The sequence below is a fragment of the Leptinotarsa decemlineata genome, unplaced genomic scaffold, assembly GCF_025532065.1.
Source record: "Leptinotarsa decemlineata unplaced genomic scaffold, Ldec_3_MD MMD2_tig00026314_RagTag_RagTag, whole genome shotgun sequence".
Taxonomy (NCBI): Eukaryota; Metazoa; Arthropoda; class Insecta; order Coleoptera; family Chrysomelidae; genus Leptinotarsa; species Leptinotarsa decemlineata.
Window position 1 is genome coordinate 57,576 of NW_027412684.1, and position 27,929 is coordinate 85,504.

The 27,929-nt window shown below is 35.4% G+C and overlaps 1 protein-coding gene across 1 annotated transcript; it reads left to right on the top strand.

Moving 5' to 3' along the window:
- LOC141485206 (probable cytochrome P450 6a20) lies at nt 1-27,192 on the top strand. The gene is made up of 6 exons (XM_074181471.1): nt 1-93; nt 9,666-10,254; nt 14,721-15,038; nt 17,458-17,682; nt 20,812-21,063; nt 26,890-27,192. The coding sequence occupies exons 2-6, from the start codon at nt 9,681-9,683 to the stop codon at nt 27,054-27,056; spliced, it is 1,536 nt and encodes a 511-aa protein (XP_074037572.1). The 5' UTR covers nt 1-93; nt 9,666-9,680; the 3' UTR covers nt 27,057-27,192.
- Nucleotides 27,193-27,929: the final 737 nt, after the last annotated feature.

The window sequence follows — 27,929 nt, forward strand, 5'->3', positions numbered from 1 at the left end:
GATCAAATCATTATCCGATATGATGACACTTGTGATCGTTCAGACAAAAAAATCACGTAAACAGGTAGTGCTGTGTGGTACACTACTAGAAAGGTATGTCTTAAACAAATACTGAGTTTTAAAAATGTTTTTTTCTTGTAGCATCATTTACCAATATTGAAAAACTAACAAAAGGCTCAATTTGAAAATTGAAAGTTACATGACTGGCAAAACAAGATATTGTAGTGAGAAATGTTTGAAAAAAACTATTGGGGTTTCATTTAGAAAATATTCGTTATACAAGAAAAGTACTTTCTATTCAGTTTGTACTCCAAACATTCGCTATGAAATTGAATCAGAAGTCGTTCACAAAAACGCTACACATCCTATACTCAAAAATGCAAAACTCACTGACTTAACTGACACTCACACATTCATCTCTGTTTCTTTGCATTAGTGAGTTCCAGAAAGCTAAAATTTAATAAATATGTACTTCTTTGGTCTAAGATAATTACTGAAAAAAAGTTTAAAAATATTTCAACTGAAGCGCCCTCCTTGGAGGTAAAAGGGGAGCGTTTACATACGAAAATTATTTTTTCATCACTGTTTCTTCTTACCGCTATATTTTCGGAGGCTGAAATTTTGTATGTAGGTTCTTTTTATATTGTAGATTTGCAATAATAAATAATTTTCAAATACTTCAACTGGGAAGCCCCCTGAAAATAAAAGAGACGTGTTTACATATAAAAATTATATTTTCACACTGTTTCTTCGTACCGTTATATTTTTGGAGCCTGAAATTTTGTATGTAGGTTCTTTCTGTGTTGAACATGTGCAATAAGAGAGGATTGTCAAATATTTCAACTGGGACGCCAGCCACTGGGGAAAATAAAGTTACCTTTTTATCACTGTTTCTCCGTACCGCTGATGAAGCTGAGGCTCCGAAGCTTGAATTTTGTATGTAGGTTCGTTTTATATTGTGAATGTGCTATAAGAAAGGCTTTTTAAATATTCCTGTCATTGTTTCTCCTTGCGCTTAAATTTCCGGTGGATGAATTTATAATCAGTATCAGCATTGCACTGGTGTGAAGCCACGGCGGGTCGCTAGTAATATAGTATATGAAAGAGATTGAATTCCACTTACATGGAACACTGTCATCCTCAATGGCGAACATCGATGTTTCGGAACAAGACACTCGTCTTGCCTCTTCAGCATCCATTTGGATGACATCTCATTTTAAAACAAAATGCCCTGACCACATTCATTAACGGATCAATGGATAAAGAAAAACCAATCATGTTATAGTCCAAATTATTATAGAATAATTTCTGATTTCCGCATGAATAATGGCGGCACTATTATACTAGCCAGCTAAAAATGATTTCCTACGTTTCAATCAGAAAATATTACATAGTATAGCTATCTACTAGTATAGCATATATTTGAGTTTTCTTCAGTACTTGACAACTCAAATGATTTGTATTTACAGAGCTCCAAATTCTGTACTTGATATTTTTTCTGAAAACCTTGAAACCCTTCTCCCACAAATATCAGTGAATTCAAAAATAATACTAGCTGGAGATTTCAATATGAATTTCAATGATAACCCAAACACTGAAAAATATGTTAATATCTTCCAATTTGACAATGCATGTAACATATCCAACGATATATACAATATCCAATTCGTGTTTCCCAGCATTCTGAAACTATTATAGAAGATGTCTGTTTCAATTTCAATGACGAGAATGTTGGAACTATAATCATTCATGCAGGTCTCTCTGACCATGAGGTAATATCAACTCAGTTTTCCATAAATGGTAAAAGAAAACAAATAATGCAAAGGTATGGTAGAATCTACAGTACGAAAAACTCTGACATGTTCAGAGAAAAATCAAGATCAATGAATTGGAGATTACAACACTCTCGCACCAATGAATAAGTTCCATTCAAAACTTAAATGTTTTTTCGATGTTGTTTTCCAATACAGAAGCAACAAAAAAGGAAATTTTGAATAACTTCTGAGATCAGAGTCTTAGCGATGAGCATTGCATTATATAAATAAATTCATCTCTAACAAACTCTTCTCATTGTATATTACCATGCAAATATAAGTGTATTTACAAATATATCATTGTAGCTGTGATAGCTGAAATGGAATTGACAAGGTAAATAATAAAATTTTCAAAAACTTGTCCATTAATAATACCTCAAGGAGTAAAACCGCAAAACTCCTGAGTCAACCAATAATGAACCCAAATATACTCAATACCTTCTTTTGAACTTTAGCGGAAAAATCAATCTAACAAAACGGTTTAGACTTTCGCGGCTGAGGTTTTCAGTGTCACTATTTTTCGAGTTTGGAAGCCGTGGATATTTGGAATTTCTTCCTGACGTTTCGTTGGCGCGAGTGGCTAGCTTCTTCAGAGGTTCAACCATCTTGGCTTGCTGTCCGATAACAAAACTTTTTGGCTCCGCAGAGCTTATTTGTATGTTGCGAAGTGCAAGGTTGTGTTCCTCTCATCAGACTGTTATTTGCATATTTGTTTGGCGGACGTGATTACCTCTACAATCACCACATGCGATTTATATATGCCTTGACTTCCTAGATTTACTTTTTCTTTTGGGTTGTTCAAGGATTCTGATGGAGCGGGGTGCATTGGTTTCCTTTGTGCTTATTTCCCCATTGTTTTTTCTCTCTTTTTTGTGTTACGGCACCCATCAGAGCAACTTCTACTTGTCTTCAAAGTCAGTTTTTGAAGCTGAAACATGAGTTTTTCACGAAGTTGTCTGAGAGTTCTATTGAGAGTTATATAGATTATCAAAGATCCACAAATAAAGCATTTTTATGGCTTTTCAGCTTCCTGAGAAACGTTCCCTGCAAGTGGTTGTCGATGGATATCTCTTGAATACTTTCACCTCAACGCTGGTATTCCCAGGGATCCATATTGCCTCCAACCCTCTCTTTATTGTATATCAACGAATTATTGGAAAAAAACCAAGAATCCAATATATTGCTTTGCTGACGACAGCACACTTCTCTTGTCATTCCAAAACATCGGCTACGGAGGCACATCTTCACCGGCAGCAGAAGGTTGCATATCTCAATGAGGATCTAGAAGTGATTTCGAGTTGGGGTGAAAGTAACCAGGTTCAATTCATTGCCACAAAAACCCAGGTATCGGTTTTCTCCAAGAAAATTAAATGTCTCTGAACTGGATATAATAATGTCAGGTCAGACAATTCAGCTTTCTGCTTATATAAGTTTGTTGGAGAATAAAATGGACACCAATAAGTCTTGGCACAATCATGTCGCTGGAATTGAAGGGCTACTTCTGAAAAGCTTTGAACACTGTTACAAACCAGAAAACTCTACACACCGCAACAACTTTTGATGTTTTGTGAAGCTCAAATCAGACCTTCTTCGGAGGTTGTTGTCATGTATGGAGCTCTGCCTCCAAACATACCCTGAAGTTGCTGGATTCCATCCAGGAAAGAGCCTGATTGGAGACACGAACATCACGTGCAACCTTGATAGCCTGGAACATAGAAGAAAGGTTTTAAATTTGTATTTCTCCTATAGATACTTTCAGGGGGAGTGTTAAAATTACTTGGAACATCTGATTCCACCAAGAGTGGTACATATCAGAAATACGCGACCGATTGTGACTGCTCATTGTTTTAAGGTTCAACTCAGTACACTTGGATCTTCACTCTTTGAGAACTCTTTCATTTGGAAAACTGCGTTTATATGAAACGAAGTTCTTGAGAACGTTTTTCCATATGGATTCAATATCCAGCTATCCAAATCCAATGTGAATCGCTACTTTCGCACAGGCATCGATCTGAGAGTACTTTGAGGATTTTTCTGTAGTGCTTGTGTTTTGTCCTTGCGCGTCAGCGCAATTGGATTCCCAATTCAGTAATTTGAAAGATACCTGGCCAGCATAATGCAGCCACTAACAATCATATTTCAAGAACCCAGCGCATTTTATCGCCCTTATAGATATTGGACACTGACGATGTATGTGCCATTCTTGATATAATATATCTGTACCAAAAAATGGAGGATTTGACCAGATAGCCATGAACGAGGACCCACCAGCTCACATTATCGAACTCTTAGACTACTGCTTGAAAAACACATATTTCATCTTCAACAATAGACTTTATGGTTGGGATATGTTATATCCATCATTCATGAAGAACTTGATCATTTCGTGGCATTCTCAAACATACTCCATTCTGTTCACCAACAGAAATAGAAAGAAACATCCAGTTACCTTTTCTTGACAGTAAGAAGAAAGCCCAACGGAAAAATTCAGCACGTTGGTTTGCGAAATTTCGTCACGTAAATTTCAGCCTCAAAGATGAACTTTGATGTGGTCGACCTACAGTTATCCAGGACGAGGATTTGATAACCTTGATGGAGATTAACCCGTCACAAACGATGCGTGGGATGGCGGAAGAACTGCGTGTCAGCTCATATGCAGTTTTTGATGGTTCGTAACGTATTAGAAATATCAAAAAGCTCTGAAATTGGGTGCTCAACGATTTGAAAGATAGACAGAAATTGTTCCAAGGTATGTTCTTCTTTGCTTTTTCGTTCTCTCCTCGTCCGTTCTTTTCACGAATCACGGTCCAAAAATTAAACGAATTGAGTGTCAAAGAACTGATCCACCCACCATACTCCAGACCTCCCGCCAATCGACTATCTTCTTTCCGAACGCTTCGATAACTTTCTCACCGGTAGAACATTCATCAAACAGGACCAAGCAAAAACGGCCTTCGTTGATCGAATTCCGATCACACAATTTTAATCCTGACGGAATTATTCGACTCGTGTTACGTTAGCAAAGGTGATTCTGATTCAAGGGACGCTCAGTTCGTTTGAATTGAATGGGTATTCACCGATATATTACTGTTTACAGGCTTACAGGACTTTCTTTCAGTTTGTGTCTGGAAGTTACTTCTTTGCATGATCTACACATACATGTATACAGTTAGTTATTTTTAAATTGATTACTTCCTTTCTTTCTTTGAAAGATTCCCTCATTCTTTTTTTGTATTAAGATGGAGTAGTAGAAAGCCAAAAACTTCATTTCCCAAAAATTAATCACTTCTGAAAATATAACCCCTTCAATTCAAATAAGATTTCTCGTGGCTGGGATTGAATCAAATAGGTGAATGAATGTCATTACGATGTCATCGATGACATAAGCAGATCAAGCTTATTCCATGACATTGAAAATCGTAATTCATGAATGAAGTGTGTGTATTTTCTATAATGTTATCCAATTTGGCACTAAAGAGCCTTAGGGCAAGTGTCTTAAGGCGAAACATCGATGTATACCAGTGAGGATGACAGTGTTCCATGTAAGTGCAATTTGTTACCATTCATTTAAAGTAGAACTCATGTGAATGATATTTGATTTTTATTCCACAACGAATGTTTGAAATTCAAACTGAGTAGAGAAAAGTTTCTTCTGTATAACTCAGTGTTCATATAGAAGTATTTGTTTCGAAAGATTTTTTTTTTCGTGTAATTCAATGTTTATATAAAAGTAGTTGTTTCAGGAGGACTTTCTTTCAGTTTGTGTCTGAAAGGTACTTCTTTGCATGATCTACACATACATGTATAGAGTTACTTATTTTCAAAATGATTACTTCCTTCCTTTCTTTGAAAGATTCCCTCATCCTTTATTTGTATCAAGATGAAGTAGTAGAAAGCCAAAAACTTTCTTTCAAATGTTGAATGTATTCTACATGAATTTAGTTCAAGGAAAAATGGTATGATGAACTGCATGAACGATCACTTTGCAAGCATCGTAATTTGTTATTCCGGATTTAGGTTATGAAAACGGACACCCAACATATGTTTTCAAATATTGGGTATTGAAAGGCTGCCAGCATATGGATTGAAAATACCATTGGAATGATTTTTCAACTGATTTAAGAGGCCAGGTAGTGATATTTTGAAAGAAATAGAAAATTTTCCTTATTATTTTCAAATAAGAAGAAACTTTAATCAATTGAAACACAATTTCCGTCGTTAAAATTAAAAATCTGCCTTACAAAGTTGCTGTTTGAAAATTTAAATTTTTTCATTCAACTCCTGTTCAATTTTTTCCAACAACAAACTCCATCTGGTATATTTTTATTAGTTCAATATACAATAATTTTTTTTATGTTTTGGGGTTCGAATATTGTGCATCTAGGTTTCTAGTTTGATTTTCATGAACTATTGCTCGTACCACTGTCCAAAATGATTGTAACATTTTTCTGAATCATTGCATACATTTGTTGCAAAATTGTGTCAAATTCCTCTTCTGCTTCTTTGGCTCAGTGTCTTCTATTTTCAATATATTCAGATTTCAATGATTTTTTCAACACCTACTTTTTCCTAGATAACCATTTCATTTTTGTTTTTTCAGATTTTTTATCCGAATTTAAATGTATTTTTAGAAAATTCCTGTAGAGTGTGGGCCAAATTGCAATCATCATGACAAAAGACTTGAAAATTCGATGATGAGATGATGATAATTTCCAGATTGTACAGAGCGGGACAAATCGGACACTCCTAAAGGTAAACTACTGTTTTCTAACCAGAAAGATGAAAACTGATGGCTATGTTTGAGGGTCAAATTTTATGACAAACTCAATGGTGAAAACCGCAAATCGATATCCATCATCGTTTCTGAGTTGCAGCATATTTTTCGAAAAATGTGCATTTTCGAAAAGTTACTGTAATTTTTTTTCATCAAACATTTCTTGTTTCTATGAAAACATTCCGAAGCACTTTCTTACGCAAAATTCGATGGTGTAAAAACTTATTTTCTCAAATGTGATATCAATAGTTATTGATAAAAAACTATTTTTCAATAAGACAACCTGCATATTCCTGCATATTTCAATAAAGTTTGAAATTACTTGTTGTTTTTCGCTAGAGTCATCTTTGAAATACAGATCTTTTAGATTTTTTCATGTAGACTTTGAACCAGTAGGCTTTGGACGACGCGGCGATAAAAAAAAGATAGAAATTGTTCAGTAGTAGCAGCAGATATTGAAACGCATTGTTGCAATAAAACTGAAAACAATTCATACTATATTTACTACTAATAAATGAAACTTCAACAATAACCATAGAAATTATAAAGCACAGACAATATAATATTGTTTTTCAGAGAAGGTGTTCGAAATGTCTAACAGCTACGCTTTTTACCAAATAATTTAGTTCAATAGGAGAGAGAAGCAAAACTTTGCAGCACTGCCGCTTCCAATTCATGTCTAGAATCGGTCAGTAATTTAAAAATGAGATCTCCTAACTTTCTCCAGAGATAAAAGTCTATGGGCGTTAGGTCCGGTGACCTGTACGGCCAACGGTTGGGTTCTTGGTTGGCTATCCATGTATTACCAAAATTAGCAGCCAAACAATTGATGACAATTGCAGAGCCCCGTCTTGTTGATAATATATTTTTCTGAGCTCCATTAGCGGCTATTCATCAACAAGGGGTTCAATATTTTGCCTTGAAATTTCTAAATACCTCTGAGATGTGAGAGTGTCATTATAAGTGAACCGGTCGATAATTCTACCCTCAAAACATCTGTTCACACACTGAATCCAATTCTTCCTCGACTTCTCTGTTCCACAATAGAATGCCCAAGTATAAGAGTTGTAGCAGTTGAAAATCCCGGCACTGCTCACATAAGCTTCGTAAGGCAAATACAATTTAATGAAAACTCACGCACTTAGTTACAAGTTTGCAGGAACCACAGGCATGAAGCCATGCGGCATTCAAAATCTCCTGGTGTGAGTTGATGAACTCTTCTGGTCCTGTATGGGTCGAATTTGTGTTTTTAAAATCCTATTGATACTTTCAAATGTCACATTGACGTTTTGGGATTATTTCCAACAGATACTAAAACGATTATTTCTTCCAACTCCTTATTCCTATCTGATATAATTTTGGCATTTTCTTTTCGAATTGACCACGATCAATTGTGTCGCAATCTTTCAAAAGTGTCTCTTACAAGTTATCTCATAATTCCCATACATTGAAGTATGAGAATTATGAAAATTGCACAGCGTATTCACTGCTTAAGTTACCAGTAAAGATTTGCACCATCCAAAGCCTATTTGATCAAAGTGTGCGTTTATATAGTCTACATGAAAAAACCCAAATGTTTTCCACAACACAGAATCATAGAAACAAGAAAGTTTCAAAATGCGGTTTTCACCATTGACGTTGTCATGAAATTTGACTCTCAGACACAGCCATCAGTTTTCATCTTTCTGGTTTGAAAGCAAGAGTTTTTCTTCAGAAGTGTCCAATTTGGACACGCTCTATGGAAATTACCATCACCCCACCATTGAATTTTAAAATCTTCTGATGATTTCGGACGGCAGATCACTATTAAACTCACTCTTGCATTCTAGAACCACCAGTTATTGATATACGGAGTCATATTTCACTTCAAAAATTTCATTAAATTATGTTCAGGACTTGACGTGCCTGTCTAATTCAACCATTTAAAATTGCTAAAAGTTCATCAAATGAGTTTCATTTTCTATCAACTTCATTACAATATAAAAAATTATCAGAGATCATTTTCATTATTTCTAATTGCTGGAATATACTAGGCAGTTAAAAATTCACATTGAATCTAAAGAAAATGGCTCATAAGGTGTCATTAAAAAAAAATGTTCACTTTATGTTACATCGTTGAAAAGAGAATCTTATATTCTATCGAATGGTCTAAGAAATATATAGAATTCTGCCTGGAAGTTCTTGACTTGCTCCGTTTTCGATTAAACTGCAATAGGTTTTCAATAATTTTTTTATTCGAAATATTGGCTACACTAAACTTTGGTTTGGTATTTAAAATATTCCACTCCAGAAACCACTGAATTGAATTGTGTACAGTTATTTTGTTGTCACTAGGTATATATATATCATTACAGTTATCAAAAATTTTGAGTTATAAAAAACTGGGAGAAAACACAATAAATCTTTGATGCTATAGTATTTCCTATATAATCTGAAGAAATGAACGAAATTCATTTTTCCTAGGGAAGGAAGAAAAAAAAGTATGGGATATTTTTTTCATTGAAAATTACCGAACTATTGAGTAAATGTGATCAAATTACTTAGGACTCATGAAAACATGCATAAAATCCTCAATTATTTTCCAATATTTTCTGAACTGCGTCAGTTATGTAGAATCCATCGGGATCTACTTAGTTTCGTTCTGATAACAGTTTAACAAAGCTCCAAACTATGCAGAATTGATTCAATTAAATGTCGAATCGTGAAAGGTTTTCGCCTCGCCTGCTCTTTGCAATTTAGGGTCAGATGGGATACATCCCCAGTCATCAGAGAATCGTGGATTGTATATGGGTTGATTGCGATATGAGTATAAATTATATAGCACCACTGCATATTTTTCACTTTCATTCGAATTGAAAGTTCGGGTCCTTCCATCGCGGAAAGCATTATTCGGCTAGTCCTTTCTACAATATGTGCAAGGAAATATACGCATACCGGGTGATACAAAAATGTGAAATTCATATAGGCATATGCAATAGACATATGCAAAAACTAAACTAAATATACGGGAAATATCCGAGAACTTAACATTTCCCGTTGCCAAAATATAACGTATTTAATATATTTTCATTTTATAGATTTTTTTCAAAACAATGTCCATCACCGGTTACTTCTTTTACGATTTGGTTTTGGTCTGGATCTCTCTTATGGTTATAACGATTACATACTACAAACATGCTTTCAAATATTGGTCTCAAAGGGGCGTTGATGGTCCTGAACCAACTGTAATTTTTGGAAATGGATGGGATGTGGCAAACGGAAGTAAAACCATGGGAGAGCTTTGGAAAAAGATTTATTTGGAATTGAAATCGAAAGGTTTGAGACACGGAGGAGGATACTTCATGGCTAAGCCTATGTATACAGTAGTGAGCTTGGATCTAGTCAAAGCTATTATGCAGACTGATTACCAATATTTCAACAGCCATGGAACATATGTGAATGAAAAAGTTGATCCACTTTCAATCAATATTTTCAATCTTGATGGTAACAGGTGGAAGGAAATTCGTACCAAAATAACACCTACCTTCACCACAGGGAAAATAAAGATGATGTTCAACACGATGGTCGAATGTTCAATACTTCTGGAGGAACTTCTTCAGGAATCTGAATCAGATAACCCTGTTGAGATACGGAATGTGATGAGTAGGTTCACAATTGACACTATAGGTAAGGATTTTCATTTATTATTTTTCTTCATGCAAACTGGATTAATAAGGTGATTGGCTATCTTTTTGAAAAAAATGTGTTGAGGAAAAATACTTGGGAATATTGAAAAAAGATGATGAGTGTATTATTTAACGAGCAGTGTTAGCATCATTTGCTGCTTGCCTTCGTAAATCATTCGAAAGTATCACTATCAGGTGCGATGGAAGAAACCCACGATTACGCTTTGTGCCTTCTGTATCAGTTGACTCTCTCCATAGATACGAAGCTAGTCGATTGTTAGCCCTTTCTTCAATTCCATCGGTTAAGTCACGTTTCACAAACGAATAATTTATCTACTTCTCTCGTGAAATATTTCCAGCAAAATGATTTTATCATCTTCGTTTGGTTACTGAATAGTGGTACAATTCGTGTAAATGAATATTTCTATGAATAATTGGAACTTGTACTTGGATATCTTTGATTGCACTCTCCTATGACAATAGCAGATGTAATTCTGAGTTTAACATTAGAAAATCTGTGTCACTTCTTCCATAGTAATCCCATATTATGAATTTGTGCATATTTTCAAGAAGGTATACTCATTTTCACATTTTATCCATTAGGAACTGTGACTATATTCATTTCTATGAAGTTTATTCGCTTGAAACCAGCGCAGAGAGTATAATTGCATATTCATGTCCTTTTTGAGTTCTGGATATCATATCCTATTAACCCGTATACCTACATTTTTTTTATTAAAATAGTTGGAATGCTTATAGATCTCAATAGTCTCTCTATGAAAGATTGCTTGGTAATACGTTGAAGACAGTTTCGTTACATTGTATAAAGTGGTCTGTTTTTACAGCGATTCCAGCTTTCTTCGGTTCTATGAGTTGGCAGATACGTTCCTGATATTGTATCGTTGTGATGATGATGTATTTGGTAGTTCCACTGTGAACTGAACCACTGGAATAGGGACTCCTGTAAACACCGATACTCTTTTTTGTCCTTGGGCGATCTGATTGTGTTACGTAGTGAACTGGTTGGCTTGTGAATGTTCTTGATATGATTACGCTCAAACAGTTCTCGTATGCGGTCCGTGATTTTGTTTATGTGAGACAAATAGTCTGTGCCTATCACTGGCGGCGGTATCGTGATCGAATTGGATGTAACACTAATGCACTGTGAAACCATTGGCCTGTAGTGCTTGGTCGACGAAGTTCTTCTTCAAGAAGATGTACACAAGTCCTTGTGAAATAGACAACATTTGTTTACACCATAGCACGTTTTTGCTCAGTTTGGGAATTCAAATTATTGTTAAAAATACTTTTCACTGTGGTTAAGTTTGCGATGAACTGTGTGATCCATTTCTCCAGTATATCCAAAAGTACTATTTCTCCTTCGATTTTGTTTTCCATTGTGAACTGGATGCGAGAATGAATGAAGTCGATGTGTAATATATGGTTGAAATGAGCTGTGATATCCCCTGGAAAAATTCGTTTGATCTACTCCAACGTCTTCTAGATTGGTACTCTGCTGAAAAAACTACGTTCTGTGATAAAAACTCCTATTGATTATGCCACCAGGATTCATCAACCACATCTATTCGAAAAACTTTTTTATCCAGATTAGGCTCTACTGGCCTATGGTTCTACGACGCAATATGCAATACATGCTTTACATTCTAGAAGGAAAAATATTCCAACTTCGACAACGATAAAACCGCTAGTGGTGCGCTGTATAAAGATAATAAAGTCACGGACTGCATCGAAAAAACTTGTCAATTACGCAACACCACTATCACCTCATGCAACCGAAGGAATCCATATTTGCACGTCCTGGTAGGAACAGATCACGTAATAAAATACGAAAAAACTGCTTCAGTCTCATTCAAAACACGAACTCAATAGGATGAACATTCCAACAATTTCAACAGAAAAATAGAAGGTATATGGGTCAACAGAATCAGGTGTACAGTACTCAATAGGCCCAGAAATAGACTAGAATACAACTCCGATCGACAACCCACCAGTAGCATACCTGTCAACAACGTGAAACAATCAAAACAACCCAGTAAAAGTACGGACCAATCAGGAATGAGCATGTGCATGAACACGTTATCGTCACCACTATCAGCGCCATCAGCATCTCCATCATCACGCCCACCACCATCTGAAATTATAAATACGAGTGATTACGTAGCTCGCCAGTCAGTCGTCACTGAGAGTTCAGGATATAAACTTCATCCGCACATGCCACTGTTGATATCTGCCGCAGTAGCAGACTTCAGAGTCTTTTCTACCACGACCTGCCACACCGGATTTGGAAAAAACATTCAATTTTATTCGGTCTTTGGTGAATTTTCAGATCGAATTCTGAACTATTTTATTCCAAATATAACACGGTCATAGTCGTGGTTGAACTCATGCTCCACCGCCAAAAGATGACTTGCAAATATGGAGTTCTTCATCACATCCAGGAAACTATTCTAATGTTTTTCTAATCTTTGAGAAAACACTTTCCCTGGTTGGTCGATATAATGTTTTGCGCAAGAAGCACGGGTCAACTTATATACGACTGATCTATCTGCCGGTGAAATTTTGTCTTCTTTGTTTTTGATGAATTCGCTTGAATTCTTATTCGTTCTTTGCGCTCCGTTCAAGTCTTTCTCTTTAAAAAAGTTGCAATGTTATTGGTGGGTTCACCATCAATGACACCCATCATCGTTTTTTGAAATGGAATAGACGTGGTAAATGGCTTGTTTTCGCAGTTATTTTGAAAGAGTGGAGTCGATATTATCTTTCTTATGACTGTTGTTGACAGCAATTTGTGTGATGAAACTCAGATCTCTCTGAAACTCACTTTCTGATAATGTAATTTTAATGTATTTATATCTGTGAAGCACATCTTCGAATGCTGTTACTTTATCTTGATATGAATGTGTTGAGAAATTGGGTATGATAATGTTCGTATGAATTAGTTTGTGGAAACCTTCCTGTGGATGATCCCAACTTGGTATCACTTGATGTTATGTTGATGAGTCCAAATCTACTCTGCCTTTTCCGAGTTGCTAATTTCTCTTTCCTGTGTGCTTCTCTGATTTTTTCGATTTGCTGGTTTCTCTTCACTGTGTGCTTCTCTTGTGCTCGGCAATGCGGATTATCAATGGTCAATGGAGAAACTCATATTCAAGCGGAAAACGGTCAACTCCCGCCAAACAGCCATCTCCCGCTGAACCGGTGAAGGGGAGAGAGGACAGGCTTGAAATCTCTCAGTTGAATTTCATTTTCTTGTTCATTTTTATTTCGATGTTATTTCATTTCAGGATTTTTTATTGATATAATTGTAATTTCCAGCCATTCATTTTGATTTTCAATATCATTTGTTCTTTCAGGGATCTCAAGTCACAATATATCATATTAGACAAAGGAAGTCCAAACCAATGAAATTCATCATGAAACATTGTCATCCACCTTCAAACAAACATCTACCAGTAGATGCACCAATCTCAAATATAGAACAATTTCTCAAACTTGCTCATGTTTATACAGAGTGTTTATTTAACATGCGGCGAAAATTTAGGGAACTTTCTTTGTCTATTCTGAGGATATTTTGTCATTTGATGATTTTTGATAGGGAGCTTTCTTTCGAAGATACAGAGCGAAAAAGAATTTTGAAAATAACAATTCATTACCAAAAATTATATATAATGTTTCTTATTCAACAAGAACTGTTGAAAATGACTATCCCCCGCTCGAATTCAAGAATCCAATCTTCTCCTCATCGACTCCCGAGCTCTTTAAAAACACCAGGATCGTCGAATAGACAAAATCAATCAATTTCAACCCATTCGACACATACAAATGATCCAGTTACAAGACATGCTATTTAAATTGAATGTCTGCAGCCGCTTGTAGTAATCGGAATGTTGTTGATAGGTACTAACAGAATTATTCAATTTTTTATCACTTGGTAAGCCCAATGTACTACGCTATATTTTTATTTCATCTACGTTAATAACTTCACAATTACCAAAATTGTTATTGTCGAAATTCAGTTTCGCCCCATATCAAAAATCATCAAAGGACAAAATATTCTTATATTAGTCTAACCAAAAGTCCCGTAATATTTTTGCCACATGATTAATAAACACCTTGTATAGTCTGTAGCAGGTATTTCAATATAATTTTTTTGTTATTCTTCTTCTATAAGTATCAATGACTTCTATAAGTATGAATGACGTTAAACAATTTCAAACCTTACCACAACTAACACGGTTACTCTGATTTTTGTGTCTTACCGGTTGGGATAAAATACAGCCACAGTTGGTGCTCTGTCATTTGATTACTCTGTTATTTTTTGCACCATACTCAAACTGTTTAAGTTGAATAGACGGAGTCAATTATTATTACGATTATCATTTTGCCATAATCTTGTAAGTCTTTCCACTATTATGTATTAATTCTTCTTTGAACTCATAACTTCAGGTTCTTCAGCTTTTGGCATTGAGACAAATACCATGAAGGATCCTAACTCAGAATTCAGGAAGCATGGATTGATGATGTTTAACATGAATCCTGTTGAGGCAATGAGACAATTTTGTGTGATTTTCACACCTCATTGGCTTCTGCGGGCTATCAATTTCTCGACAATCAACAGCAAAATCAGAAAGTTTTTCTACTACATGGCTGTGGATACCATCAAGTACAGAGAGGAGCATAATATTGTCAGAAACGATTTCATGCATCTGATGGTCCAAATGAAAAATGGAAAATTTGTTGATGATAAAGGCGAGAAAACTAAAGGTGAGTGAAGTATCATTATAATATACATATTAGATTAGTTCCAACGAAATCAAATATACATATAACATTCAAAATTGAACAATACCTATCACTAATGAAAGAATAAAATAATTCATTAAAACCAAAAAAAATATCAATTTCAATAAAAATTTAAACGAGAAATTCCGTAAGATTCCAGACGCTGAACTCTACGTAACTCTACGCAACCTTATTTAGATAGGAAAATATCGCTTTTTCTGTAGAACAGCAAATAAGGAACTCGCGTTCCCTGGGGTTTCAATACGTCTTCATTTTGCACGGTCTTGACCGAAGAATTGTCGTATCTAATATACATATTGATTATTCAAACATTGTTGTGGCCTGAGGTGCATCCAAGTGCAAAGATGGGCAACACTTGTTTGCCGAAAGTAGTATAAATCAAAAATTAAACGGCTCGGCAAACAAGTGTTGTCCATCTTTGAACATGGTTGCACCGCGCTAATGAGGCCAATAGCCAGAAACACGTGTTCGTGGTGAGCCCACGAGTCGTTTCATATATATAATGTTTTTTGTTGACATGTATCGATATCATGGAAGATACTACTTCTGAACGAAAAATCAAAATGTTGAGAATATCATATTGATTTGAACTAATGGTATCGTCCAGATTCGTATGGGAAATGGACACTGCCCATTCAAGAACTGATTCAGAGGATTCCGAAGTAATGACCTGTCAATGAGTTGAGGCTTCCGAAGTAATGACCTGTCAATAGGTTGGGGCGAATTTCAGTATTATTAGTGTAGAGGGACTCAGAGGAATCGAATTTGAGACAGCTTCCAAGTAGAGGAAATCGATTTATCCTCTTCAAATGGTCGGCCGTTTCTTTGTTTGTTTTAGAAAGGTCAGTTTGGAACTCTTAAAAACCTTTTTTGAAAGTAGGTCTCTCGCAGGAGCATGATATTTACGTCATGTTTCCTGAGAAAGTTCTCTACGTCGAGCTTTTTCTGGAGAATCTCATTAGCGTTCCAGAAAACGACCTTAAGATCGTTAAGGTGGCAATTTATGGCGTTTATTCGTTCGAAGTATCAGTCACCTCATACAGGTGGTTTTGTGCCTTCGAAACGAGCACCAGTATTAGGGGTAGTAGTCTTTTGTTTGTTTCCTCAATCGAGAAACCGATATAGAGTCGAAACCCTTAGCAATGGTTTTAAGAAATTCAGGAATTTCACGAAACACAACTCTCAGAGGCTCATCATCAAGACTACTATAATGTATGATGTGGAATATTCTCTCGATCAAGGATGTTGATGACCATTTTCCTGAAATCGTCCAAGCTGATCAGCTGGACTTCGATTTCATTTACTGCTTTTGATAAAGTTACTTCTTTTGTGGTCAGCGATCTCGCGAAATTCAACCCATTGTAATAGGTGAGTCAGTAGCGATGTCAGGTACCTGAGTGGTGTTAACATTCTTTTCCGCTACCTGAGAGGTATCCTTAGGATTATTTTCTCTCCTTATATACAAGGTAGAAGGGAAAGTATCTTTACCATTTACCTGAGGGATAACAGGATCATCGACCTCAACAGTTCAATGTTTCTCAAGTTTTTGAAATTTTCTGTGGAAAATCCCGAGCTCTGTTATGCGGGTTGTGAGTTTTTTGCGTCTTATTGAATCTCTCTGTCAGAAGAAATTCTAGGCAACTGCTGAAATTCCTCATCAGAAATGGTGGATTTACTATCCGAATCTGATGGTTTGTTGCGCTTCATTGTTTGCACTTTTTAGTCATTTTTGTAGGGCAAAGGCGAATAATCCAGACAGACAAGCCCCCAGAAGAAAATAGGCACTTGACTTTACAAGCAGGAAATCTAGGTACAGCACATTAGTACAACACTGGAAGATCACTAACCACACCATAAATGATCGAAAACAGAATCTCTTTCGTCCACCACCACTCACTTCCTCTTATGTTAGCCTAGATTGCTCATTCTCTCCTATATCGGATCATTGGTGAAATCTGACTCCACTGTATGTCCTGTGGTCCTATGTACCTAGCTGAGGACGAGTGCTGTATATCGCGGAATAATGTGTGATTGGATTGTGTGTATCGGCAGGATTTTTATACTTACCAAAGCCGCCTGATGGCAACTCTCAGAAGTGGTTTCTGATTCTGCTTCTGCTTCCCAAGTACTTCAAGAAGCCACTTATCTCTAATCTTTCGAAAAACCATTTCAATGAAATCATTCACATTTTTGGAGATCGAACGTGTCAACAATTTAAGATTGTATTATTATATGATTAGAAATATAGAAATAATTTTCATCATGACTTAAACCAATTTTCATGAGATGAAATATACTCCAGTGAGAGAAATCATCTGAATATTTTTTTCTCATTTATATTACTCTTCCATCCTGAAATATAATTTTCACTTTTTTCCAGGAAGGTTAACAATGAATGAAGTAGCAGCACAGTGTTTTTTCTTCTTTCTAGCAGGATTTGAAACATCTTCCACTACCATTTGTTTTGCTTCCTACGAACTTGCCTTGCACAAGGAGATTCAAGACAGAGCACGACACGAAATAAAGGAAGTGCTAAAGAAATACAATAATGAGATCACGTACGATGCTTTGATGGAGATGCACTATTTGGAAACAGTGATTTATGGTAGGTTTTTTCATGAAGTACGAATATCACTTGGAAAATTTCATTTGTTCGCACTTCCATTTTCTATTATGATATACAATGATTTGAAATATTTGAAAGAATCTGTAAAAAATTGAAAAGATTATCTGAAAAGATTATTAAGCAAAAAAAAACTGAAATCAAAACGAAATAAAATACAAGCTAAAAGCAAAAAAATAAACAAATTGAACTACTACCACGAGATGAAAATTAAAAAATTATTAACAAGAAATGAAAATTGAAAATTGAAAGATTCCAAACCAAGTTACTTCACGACGTTTCGATTGTTGGTATCCACAATCGTCTTCGTGTGATAACTGGACTTATTCTTCAGAGATCTGACTATTTATAGGTCATTCGAGTGCTTTCATCAATCCCCTTCATAGATCATTTTTGATGATGCTTAATTTCTTTTCGAGACCTTCCTCTGATATATATATATATATATATATATATATATATATATATATATATATATATATATATATAGACCCCGAAAGCACGGTCTAGTAGAGTCTTGATGATTCCTCTGATAGTCGATTGATGGTGGTTGGATTCCTGGCCTTCAACGGAATGGTTACTACAAAGTGAAAGTGGAACAGGTTTCAGCTAGAAGACAGCAAGAGCTCCACAAGGATGAGAAGCCGTCACAACCAGTACTTGTACTTCCATACATCAGAAGATTATCGGAAAGGATAAGAAGGACTGGGTCCAAGTATAAGATCAGAATCTGTTTCAGATCTGGGAACACTATTCGTAGCAGCCTCACGAAAACCAGGCCACCAAACGCGGACTGCGGTTCTAAAAATTGCATTTACCAGATACTCTGCGAGTACGTAGAATCATTCATTGGTGAAACTAAGAGGCCGTGTTAGGAATCACACGTTAAAAGGTAAGACCTCGTTAATCCTTAGCTCGCACAAGTTTCGACTTCTGAGGGTTGTCGTTCGTAGGGGTGCGACAGCTGGTTAACGGAAAAACATATTTCAAACATATTTTTTAAACATATTGAAAGTTCGCATTGCCGAGCACAAGATACACACACAGAGAGAAGAAACCAGCAAATCAGGAATAGCAGAGCATGTTTGGACTCATCAATATAACATCAAGTGAGCTTAAGCTAAAATCATCCACAATGAGGAACACTGTTTTAGAAGAAAATTCAAAGAAGCCGCACATATGTTGTCCAACGACACATATAGTCAAGCTAGTGTAGAGATACGCAACATATGGAAACCTCTAATCAAGTGGAACACGACCAACTCCTGCCAAAAGGTTAGCTTCCGCTAAAACCGATGAAGGCAAAAGAGGGAAGAGGGGATAGGTGACCCACACAAGAATGACCTATAAACAGTCAGATCTCTGAGGAATAAGTTCAGTTATCATCCGAAGACGATTGTGGATACTAACAATCGAAACGTCGTGAATAACATTTCAATTTTTATTTCTTGTTAATAATGACGTTTCTAATTTCTTGCAGATTCTATTAGTTATTTCAATTCAATTTATATCATATTAGATAATAGGAGTCCGAACTTATGAAATGCACCATGAAATATTGTCAACCACCTTCAAACAAACATCAGTTGAAAAAATTTCAGCCTGATATAAACCCTTCAAAAAAGGCAAAGAGTTCATCAGTTACCTACATATTCATCAGAATATATTCAAAACAACGATAACGAATAATACCGACTGTAAAAACTTTGTCGATTATGGTTTTCATTGAGGTTGTTATGATGAAAGATCAGAAAGGCACAGCTTTATTTCCAAGACAGTCAACTTCAAGGATGATTTTGAGCCCTTGTGGCTCAAAATTTTTATTATTTTGACTTCATACCGGTGCATAACAAATTCTCAAGATGAGAAGACCTACAATGGGAAAATCGGAAACAGAGAGATACGAAGTCCGTTCAATAAGAAAAGAGTTGTCCACTTTAGAGCTTATTGATATGACATTTCAAAATCCAAGAAATTTTCAGCATGTGTGATACAACAGTAAAGTTGTCGCCATAAAGGCTGACTCATATCGGTTGATTTTTTTTTTCCAGTTCATATAAAAATTTAATTTGGTATTGGTTTCTCGGCGACGAAAGGTCAACTTTTGTCGCCTGATATTGTACTGCTTGACAAATAACAGAATAAAAAAAAATTGTTGGCATTTGATATTCTCTTGATTATTGTTGAAAAAAGGCAAACAAAGTTATACATTTTTTTATCGAATTTCTCCAGAACCAATTGGAATTTTTCAAATTTCGAAACGTCGTTTCATGACACTCTTAAATGAGCCACATCAACACAATTCAATCGACTTTGTGTCTCTCATAGTTACCTATTCCCTCATGTGGGCCATCATTATCTTGAACATACAGTATATCACACCACTCCTACAAGGAAATGATGTATTTTAATCGCTTCAACGGGGTGTTTTTTCATCTCCTCAGGGAAAACGTCAAATCTGTATGATACATATTTCCATTTATGATTTTGTATTGGTGTTGAAATACATGACTTCTCAATGGAAAGTCTTCCAATTCGATTCAAATAACGTTCATGAATAATATTCCTTCATATTTGACATGTGTGTCCTAGTATGTGAACATCTAGTTTGTGAACATCTTGTACATAATCTTCTATGGTCTCTTACCACCAGAGAATCGTTCATCTAAAACTACAAAACTTCTCACCCTTTATGGTAGTTTTGTTGTTGCTTTCGTTTTTGTACAATTATGTTCACTATAAATTTTCTGTCGCATTTTTCAATAAAAACTACGAAATTTATATGTAATCTGTATGACTTGAATGTCAGCCCTTTCAGGAATTTCTCCGTAATATCTGGGAAATCATTTCGAATGCAAAAGTGTGGTTTGAAACAATTTCTAATAGAAATAGATTATGTACAGTTCAGTTCAAAATAGGAACTTATATTCAGTTGAATTGAGTAGTTGTTTATTCAGTGTCTAATGCATATCTGTTTTCAATTTGTGAAGTATTTCTGATGATGAAAATAATAATTCAAATATGAAAGTTGCTAAGAATTTTTCATTTTCATGCATTTCACATGACCGCATGCAGAACAGTTATTGTTTCTTTACACAAATTTTGTTTCAGAAACTCTTCGTAAATACCCCCCTCTTCAATTCCTCTTGAGAAAATGCACGGATAATTATAAGGTGCCAGATAGCAACATTGTAATCGAAAAAGGGATGGTAACAATAATTCCAGTTCTTGGATTGCATTTTGATCCCGAATATTATCCAGATCCTGAAAAATTTGACCCAGAAAGATTCAATGCAGAGAATAAGAAAACAATACCACAGTTCGCTTGGTTACCTTTTGGAGAAGGTCCTAGAATTTGTTTAGGTGAGTAGATATACATGACATGAAGAATTGAATAGATAGATAATTGATAATATCAATAATCATTATTGGACTCATCTACCTACAATCTCTCGATTCAATTTCCATGTTATTAACTATTTTAATCAAGTTCAGTCTGTAAGTTTTTCTAATTCATTAGGCTTCCTTGAATAGAACATATTTCATATCATCCACGATCTTAACGTTATCCGAAATTGAAAATGAATTATTACGATTGAATCATTGGCCTTCTAAGATTATTCAATAGTTCCGTATAACGTTCAAAATGTATATGGGTATGAACTTTCCCAAATTCACAAAAACTAATATTCAGAAATAGAATAATACAGCTGTGAAGTGTATTAATTTAAATTTATTCTGCTCAAACTCCCAGGTAACACTCACTTAGTTTATTCGTGTGAGTCATATTCTGGTTATATTTGAAAGCAAAGTCAAAAAAACCTACCCATATTCCCATTTCATATATTCAACCACGATACACTCATAACGGTATGCTACTCGTTAGTTCCAAACGCGCCCAGTTCGCGCAGATGACGTGAGTGCGAAGCATATCGGGGTTGCAACTTCGTAGACTTGCCTAAATTCAATTTGAATTTCTCACAAGTTCTCTGTGAGAAATTCAAATTTGTGAAGTTTAAGAATTATTACAAAATTATTGTCAAGAGTGGTTTTCAAACATTTTTTATTAGCTTTGGCCAATTTAGTGTCGTATTCGAAGCTTCAATAATTAAACAAAAATACGAGTAGGTAGATATATAACTAAGAATGCCTGGTTGTGCGGTTTTTGGTTGTGATAATTACAACAGAGTGACAAAAGGGACCAAAATTAAGTATTTTCGATTCCCAAAGAGCAAAGAACTATCTAAACAATGGATTTCAGCATGTAGGAGAAAGGACAACATCAATTTGAAAAATGGTGTATATTAATTAAAGCAATGATGATACATAATTTATTAGGTATTCAATGGTTTTCAGCAACTATTTGTTCTATTCATTTCCATAAAGATTGTTTCGAAGATTTATCAGTCAAAGAGCAATATGGTACTTTTTCAACAAAAAACGCCCGTATTTCGAAAACTGATGCTGTGCCCACTCTGAACCTCTTATTTAAGAGAAAGCAAACTGAAGAATCAGAAAGAGCAATTCGTTTTGCTAAAAGGGGAAAATCCACTCTTTTACCAGAGCAACAATTGGAAAATTATGAAGGTAGTGTTTCCACATCACTACAATTAAATACTGAAGAGATAAAACAACCTGAACAAACAAACGTAGATAGCACTTGCAGTACTTCAGTTCAGTCGAATGCACAACAAAAAAAAGAAAAAGAGAGGTTAGGTTCTTTTATCAATCGAACTTATTGTTACTGTGAATATTGCCTCTAATCGATATTTTTTCTTTATGCATTTTTAAATTTTTTTTCAGAATTGCGAAGTTACATATAGCAGAACTAGTATAAAAGGTTGCACATTTGGAATCGTTAAATAGAGAGCTGTGCGATGAAAATTTACAGCTGAAGAAAGATATGGAGACATGCAGAAAATCATTGGAAAAATGTTTTTCGTCTGGTGAAATAGAAAGACTATTGAATCCCAATAAGAATCTTAGAAAGTGGTCAGCAGAGGATATTGCATCTGCCATATCATTGAGAAGTGTTAGTCCAAAGGCCTATCGCTATTTGAGAGCGAACGCATTGCCCCTAACAGCACTTTCTACTTCAAGGAAATGGGCTTTTTCATTCAATCGCAGCCCCGGACTTTTGACCAATGTTATCAATCTCATGCAAAAAATGTCATTTCAATTGAAAGACATTGAAAAATTGTGTGTGCTTTCCTTCGACGAAATCCATTTATCCAATAGGATTGATATAAATAAAAAAGATGAACAAGTGATAGGCCCACATAAGACTTGCCAAACTGTAATGGCACGAGGGCTGATTAGTAATTGGAAGCACTCTTGTTTTATGATTTCGATCAGCCAATGAAAACAGAAATTTTAAACCAAATTATATCTGCATTATTCAATGCCGGTTTCACCTTGGTAGCCATAGTAAGTGACATGGGTCCTACGAATATGAAATATTTCTCGGAAATGAATATTGCTCACGATAAGGATTGTTCATTCCCACATCCTTGTAATTGATCTATGAGGATTTTTTTGTTTGTCGATATACCTCATCTAATCAAGTTATTGAGAAATCACTTCATTGATCAAGGATTTTGGTTGAATGGTACATTTATGGATAAATCCTGTTTCGAAAGTCTCCTGGATATATCTACATCAGAGCTTTCTATAGTATATAAAGTCAGCAAGTACCATATCGAATTGAAGGGAACTGAAAGACAGAAAGTTAGGCCATCAGTGCAACTGTTCTCTAATTCTGTTTCGAAGGCAGTTTCATATTGTGGAAAAAGCGGATTAATGCCATCAGAGTTACCCTGGGAACAAGTATCAGACTTCGTTCAGCTCATTAATAGATGGTTTGACGTTATGAATTCGAAAACGAAAATAGGGGCTAACGAACCATCTAAAAACGCATTTGGTATAAATTTAGAGGATCAGAAAAAAGTACTAGAAAAAACTTCCAATGTGATTAAAACCCTATGAGTGGCAAAACATAAATCCTTGATTGAGTTTCAGAAAGGTATACTTTTGAGTAATAGATCAATTGTTGAGCTCTTCCTTTATCTTCAGAAGAGGCACTCTGATGTCCAATATATTCTTACTATGCGACTGAATCAGGATATTCTGGAAAACTTCTTTTCTTACATGAGAGGGATGGAGTTATCTAATAATCATCCAAATCCTCTGAATTTCATTTATAGAATGCGTTGGTTCATTTTGGGAAAACACTCAGCATCAGTGTTCACTGAGAACAGGAATACCGAAGAAACCGGAGAGCAATGTTTAATCCAACCTCTAGAACAAACTTCAGAACATCCTGAGTTTGAAGAGTTGAACTGCATTACTGCTGATATGTTATATCAACGGGAGCGCAATGTCTGGAAAACTCCCGGGAATTCCAAGATAAAGAAAATTTGATTCCTTATTCCTTTATAAATCCATGTTATGAAAAATGTCACACTGATGGACCAGATATGTCGCAAGAGGCGTTGGAGTTACTCGGATTGAAAGAAAAAATAAACAATGACTCATTAACTTATATAGCGGGTTATGTGGCTCATAAATTCAAGAAAAAATATAATTTGGGAACGGAAGTTCTTCCAGCTTCTTCCAAAGATTTGGATTGGTTGCATTCATATCAAGGGGAGGTCTTCTAAGACCCAATAACTCATTCCTTCAAGCAGCACAAATAATGGAAATCGAATTTCAGAAAATGCATGGAAATACATTATCCAGAGAAGAAGGTATCTTCAAAACTTTAACGCAAAGAACCATAGAAAAGATAGAAAACCCAATACCATACGATGCATTACATTGTTTGTGCAGAACAAGGACCTATATAAGATTGCGGTAGATTAACAAACAAATAAGTTTCCATAATTTGAAAAACAGGATGGAAAAAAAAATTAATAAGTTCGTAAATCAACGAAAGAAAACTCGATGAATTACCATGTCTTGTTACTTCAAATAATTAGAATATGGAAAATTTGACCCATGTGCAATTTATCTTTTTTGAAAACAAAAGTACTTCAAAAAATATGTATTTTATTACCTAGCCGATTGAATTCGTCAAAAATATTGTCAAAAGTCGGAAATATCATCACAGTATGTATCACCCTCGGTTTCATCAATAGGGTGAGAAAATGACTCATAATTTTAGTATTCAGTAGTCTCAGGAAACAAATATACCTACTTCTGAAAAAATCAACATGTACGTATTTATGCATCAAGACTAATAACTCCATTTTCATGCGAAAATGTCTGGATATATTCGACCGAATCTCATTCTCCTTCTAATGAATTGTGTGTTGTCCGGCTCCGTGCTTCGCAGTGACGTCACAAGTCAAGACAGAGCGGACAGAGAGATGCGCGTCGGCATACCGTTATGAGTGTATACAACCAGTAACCCTCTCAGGTCACTGTCGGTGTCTATGAAATGATTTGAAAAGTTATGTTTAGAAAATTATTGGATTATATTTACGAACGAAATGAAACATTTCAATGAAACAGAAGGTTTCAAACCAGATCTAACTAAAGTCTATAGCAAGCTTCAGATACGTAAATAGGTAATGAAACTTCGATTTAATGGCATTCTCCTTCTTCCTGAACATCAAGTGTGGATCCTGCCAAAAAATCGATACCTTTCGGTAAACCAAAATAGCGTGTAGGTAATAGTTAAGTAGTAAAAGTATAATGAACTGATTGTATGTGACAAAAATCCTCTTACAATGTTATCTGGCCTTCTAATCTATTAGATAAATATTATTGATCCACTATTTTTGAAACATGCTTCTTGTCTTCACCAAATCGATTTAAAAGTTTATTATTCCCTACCATATTCCATACTTGTGATGCACCGTTTGGAACTTTTGGTGTATATCAAACTGTTTATTCTGCCTCTTGAAGATGATCACTTGGTGATTGAAACTCGTGTAACATTCATATTCCAAATCTCAAAAAAAATTTGAAATACTTCGTCAAAGTAACCTCATAGTTCAGCATCATACTAGTGATAAAGGTAGTGCCTTCCAAGAAATAATGACTCCTTAGATTCAGAAACCTAATATTTCATACGAATTCCACCTAGTTGTTTTCTCGTACGATTTTTGTTAAATCGAGTCTCATCAAATGAACAATCGGGATATACTGAATAAAAACATGGTACTGTTGAAAATTCGAATATTGAGCTATTGATTTCAATCAACAGTTTTCGTGGCACTGGATTGGGAGAGCTGACATGTAATGGTCTCTACGGTCATACAATTTGTCTTCTATTGATATGTTCCTTGTGAATACCTGAAATATGATATCTGCAGACTATCAAGGATTTGCATAGTCGCCTGGAAAGCAATGAGGCTGCTGACTCCCTTACAAAGGAGGGTGCTGCAAGCAGCTTCATCGGACCAGAACCTGTCATAGATATCGCTTTAAGCTTTACCAAACAGAGATTGAACACCTGGATGGCAAGAAGATATATGGACTTCTGGCAGAATCTTCCAGGATTGGCTCACTCAAAGGCGGTCATTCACTTTTCGAATCTTGAAACCAAACAGTTGTTGGACTACAGTGACTACGATGTCTAACAGGCCTTCTTACAGGTCACTGTCATTTGAATCAGCATATGCAGAAACTTCGACTGTTGGAGGACAGTGTGTGTCGCCTTTGTTTGGAAAATGATGAACAGCATACCACATACTTTGTGCCTGCCCCGGTGGGGACCGAATCAGGTTTCTAGAGTTCGGCAGAGACGTATTCTCACCATCTGACCTGAAACACCACTCACTAGACAAACTAATGGGCTTCGTTAAGAAGCTGGGTTTATTTGGTCGAGTGTGAATAGGTGTGAGCCACAATAAACCCTTGCGGGTTGCGGTGGGGGTCGAAGAGACCCTCTCACTTTGAACCTAACCTAACCTAACCGACTGATATCGAACAGAAAATAATACGAGTCGAGCTCATGTGAGTATTTCAAGAAAAATCAATCATCTGTTCACTAGGAAACCCGGTTTTGCTAACAAATTATTCATTATCTGTTTTTTTTTTTTCATATAATGCTACCGAGTTAGTCATGTTTTATTGTCAATATCTAACTGTAACCCGCATTTACAATATCAACATATCATCTGAGTATATGAGCAAGTAATTAACAAAGTCATCTCTAGCATCTGAAATTTTTTTTATTCACAGGTTTACGCTTCGGAATGGTACAGGTCAAAATTGGGCTGATCTCTTTACTGAAAAACTATGAATTTACTCTCCATGAGAAAACGATATCTCCCATCGTTTATACAAAAACATCAGTACTTGCAAGCGCTAAAGGGGGTATTTGGCTAAATCTTCGGAAGATACATTAATGTTATGCTATCTCAAATACACATTTGTAAATTACAAATAGTATAGTATTTACAGAATTATTCAGCATGTAACACAAGAAAATATTTGTATTTGCAATGTCCATGAAAAATGCCAATACACTTACTGAGGTCCATTTTTCTGTATTGTTACCGGTGTGACAAAATTTCTAATTTGGAAGTCATATTTTTATTGTAGAACAAGTTTGAAAGTATCAACTCAGATTCCACAGAAACTAATAAACTGAGGAATCTGTCGACTCAATTTCTCAATTCTCTGATTCTGTAATTTTTCAACTAATATGAAAAAATGTTTTGGAATTTATAGTTCAGGAAACATTTTTTTTTCTATATATAAATATATAGAGAGAGAGAGAGGTAGTCTTTGCAGACTAGTTACGAACAATTCCTTCGAGTTATGTAAACAACTACTATTTGGGATAGCAGCGAAGCGCAAGTGTACTCTTATAACATTATATTTCCAACATTTCGACAGTGGTTATTGTCGTCATCAGGGAGCTAAGATGATAGATTTTGAATTAATACAGAACTCAAGTTAATAGACGAATACTAACAATGTTAGTGAGATTGGTCGCAATTGAGTTGAGTTAAAATTGCCTCTATAAATAATCCTACAGAATCTTTGGCATCTTTTTTGACGGATATATTGACAAAGGCTTTTGATTATAAGAGTCCATATTACATTAAATACTCTTTTGAAGTCTCTTCAAAATTCAATAGAATTCAATTTCCAGAAAATTATGTGTTAGCCAGTTTGGATGTGGTTTCACTATTCAGTAATGTTTACCTTGATATTTGCCTTAGAGCCATTCATAATAATTGGAATCGTATCAGTAATTTTTGTAATATTCATGA